Raw genomic sequence first — 1,628 nt, forward strand, 5'->3', positions numbered from 1 at the left:
CGGGATGTGTGCTGTCTTTCCATTGGATGCGAACGTCGACCCCGTTCACTAAAAAACGATCTTGTAAACACAAATTCATGTGCAGCCGGCATTGAATTTCAAACACTGAACTTTCACCCATTCTTTTTCTTCTGGCTCCCAACGCTTGGTTTACGACGGGTATCATCGGCACCGGTTTCAACGGCTTATTGGTCGGTCGTGTCTTTCTCCCACATCACTTGCTGATTTATGGAGTGCTGGAAACAAGCTGTAAAAGATAACCTCCCCCAAGTTGAAAAGGAAGTGCTGAATGTCGACCGTGGCAAAGAAACCGTCAAGGGTGGATTAAAAAACATTCTACAAAAGGCCGTCAAACCTGCTTTGAAATCTAGTAGTAAGCAAGTGATTATAGGTACCAGACGCTGATTGGCTGAGACGTATCACGTGACTAAATGTGGCGTAGTAGTATCGGCGACCTTCTTAGAATAGCCTTCGACGAACTCGGTGTCGCCTTTGACGGATTCTGGCTAACAGCTCTGGATCGATTCTCCTCCGTCGCGGTGTCTCGTTCATCGCCGACTCTTCTAAAAGGTAGGTGTCCTCTGGTGTAATGATGACAGTTTTGCCATTGCAGGTAAATACTTTAATAGGCCTGTCATCCACTTCCAAGATTTGGACAACAATGATAGGTTTGGTTGCCATGTTGCAAATGACTGGCCAAAGACAAGTGACTGCGCTTTTTATATGCGGGAAACTGGAAAAAGGGCTTTGGATTGGATAAAAAAGATCACGTGGTATTTATTTTTTAAACTTTAATTAATTCAACTTAAATCCATTAACTCTAACATATTGTCTAAACATGTTTCGCCATCTTCAAAAGACAAATAAGGAAAATGGTGATGGGCCCAAGCATGGACTAAACGATCGTTTTCGGTCAGATTAGATTGGAACACCGATAAAGCATGGGGTGACGGTTCGTGAAATTTATGACACAAGTAAAAGAAACAATAATGCCCGCAGACAGAACTTTGATTTCCTTGAATCCTCCGGATATTGTGACGTAAGGGTCCTTGACGCCGCGCAAAATCGGCAAAATCTTGGCCATACACTTCTGGGGAACATCCAAACGAGTCGAAGAAATCACAATGGTCTTTTTCGCATACAAAAACTGTCCAATGTTTTCCAGGCTGGCCTGCGTCGTCGGTATTCACAACGTACGCTGAGGGATAGCGTGTTGGCTGTAAGGTTTGTAATTGATTTCTGGCTAACACGCCTGCAAATTGTTCAGGGATGTGGCAAGCCAATTCTTCCTCCAACTGTGAAGTATACAGAGGTTTACCAATCCACCAGAACTTGGCGGTTGACATCGATTTCCAAGACATTATCGTATTCGGCAAATAATAGCAAATCGAGTGGATTTTGTGGAGTATTTTCGATTCCAAAGACAAACTTCCTGACGACTTGCGATGAAAATTGGCTTGATCAGCTCCGTGGTCATTGGTTAAATCAAATCCAAAGAGTGTGTAGCCTTTAATATAGTCGTTGTAAGACAAATGCAAATCTTCCTTAGTATTTAATATTCCCAATCTTTTCAAATCAAATCTAAATAGGGAGCCGTGGCTTGTTGATGTCTAAAATGGGTGAAATAT

At 42.7% G+C, this 1,628-nt stretch overlaps 1 protein-coding gene across 1 annotated transcript; it reads right to left on the reverse strand.

Annotated features, from left to right (window-relative positions):
• Positions 1-800: 800 nt before the first annotated feature.
• Positions 801-1,361, reverse strand: LOTGIDRAFT_176068 (hypothetical protein; the record flags this gene model as incomplete). The annotated part of the gene is made up of 1 exon (XM_009065813.1): positions 801-1,361. The coding sequence occupies one exon, from the start codon at positions 1,359-1,361 to the stop codon at positions 801-803; it is 561 nt and encodes a 186-aa protein (XP_009064061.1).
• Between the last annotated feature and the right edge of the window lie 267 nt (positions 1,362-1,628).

This window comes from Lottia gigantea (genome assembly GCF_000327385.1).
Source record: "Lottia gigantea unplaced genomic scaffold LOTGIsca_705, whole genome shotgun sequence".
Lineage (NCBI taxonomy): Eukaryota > Metazoa > Mollusca > Gastropoda > Lottiidae > Lottia > Lottia gigantea.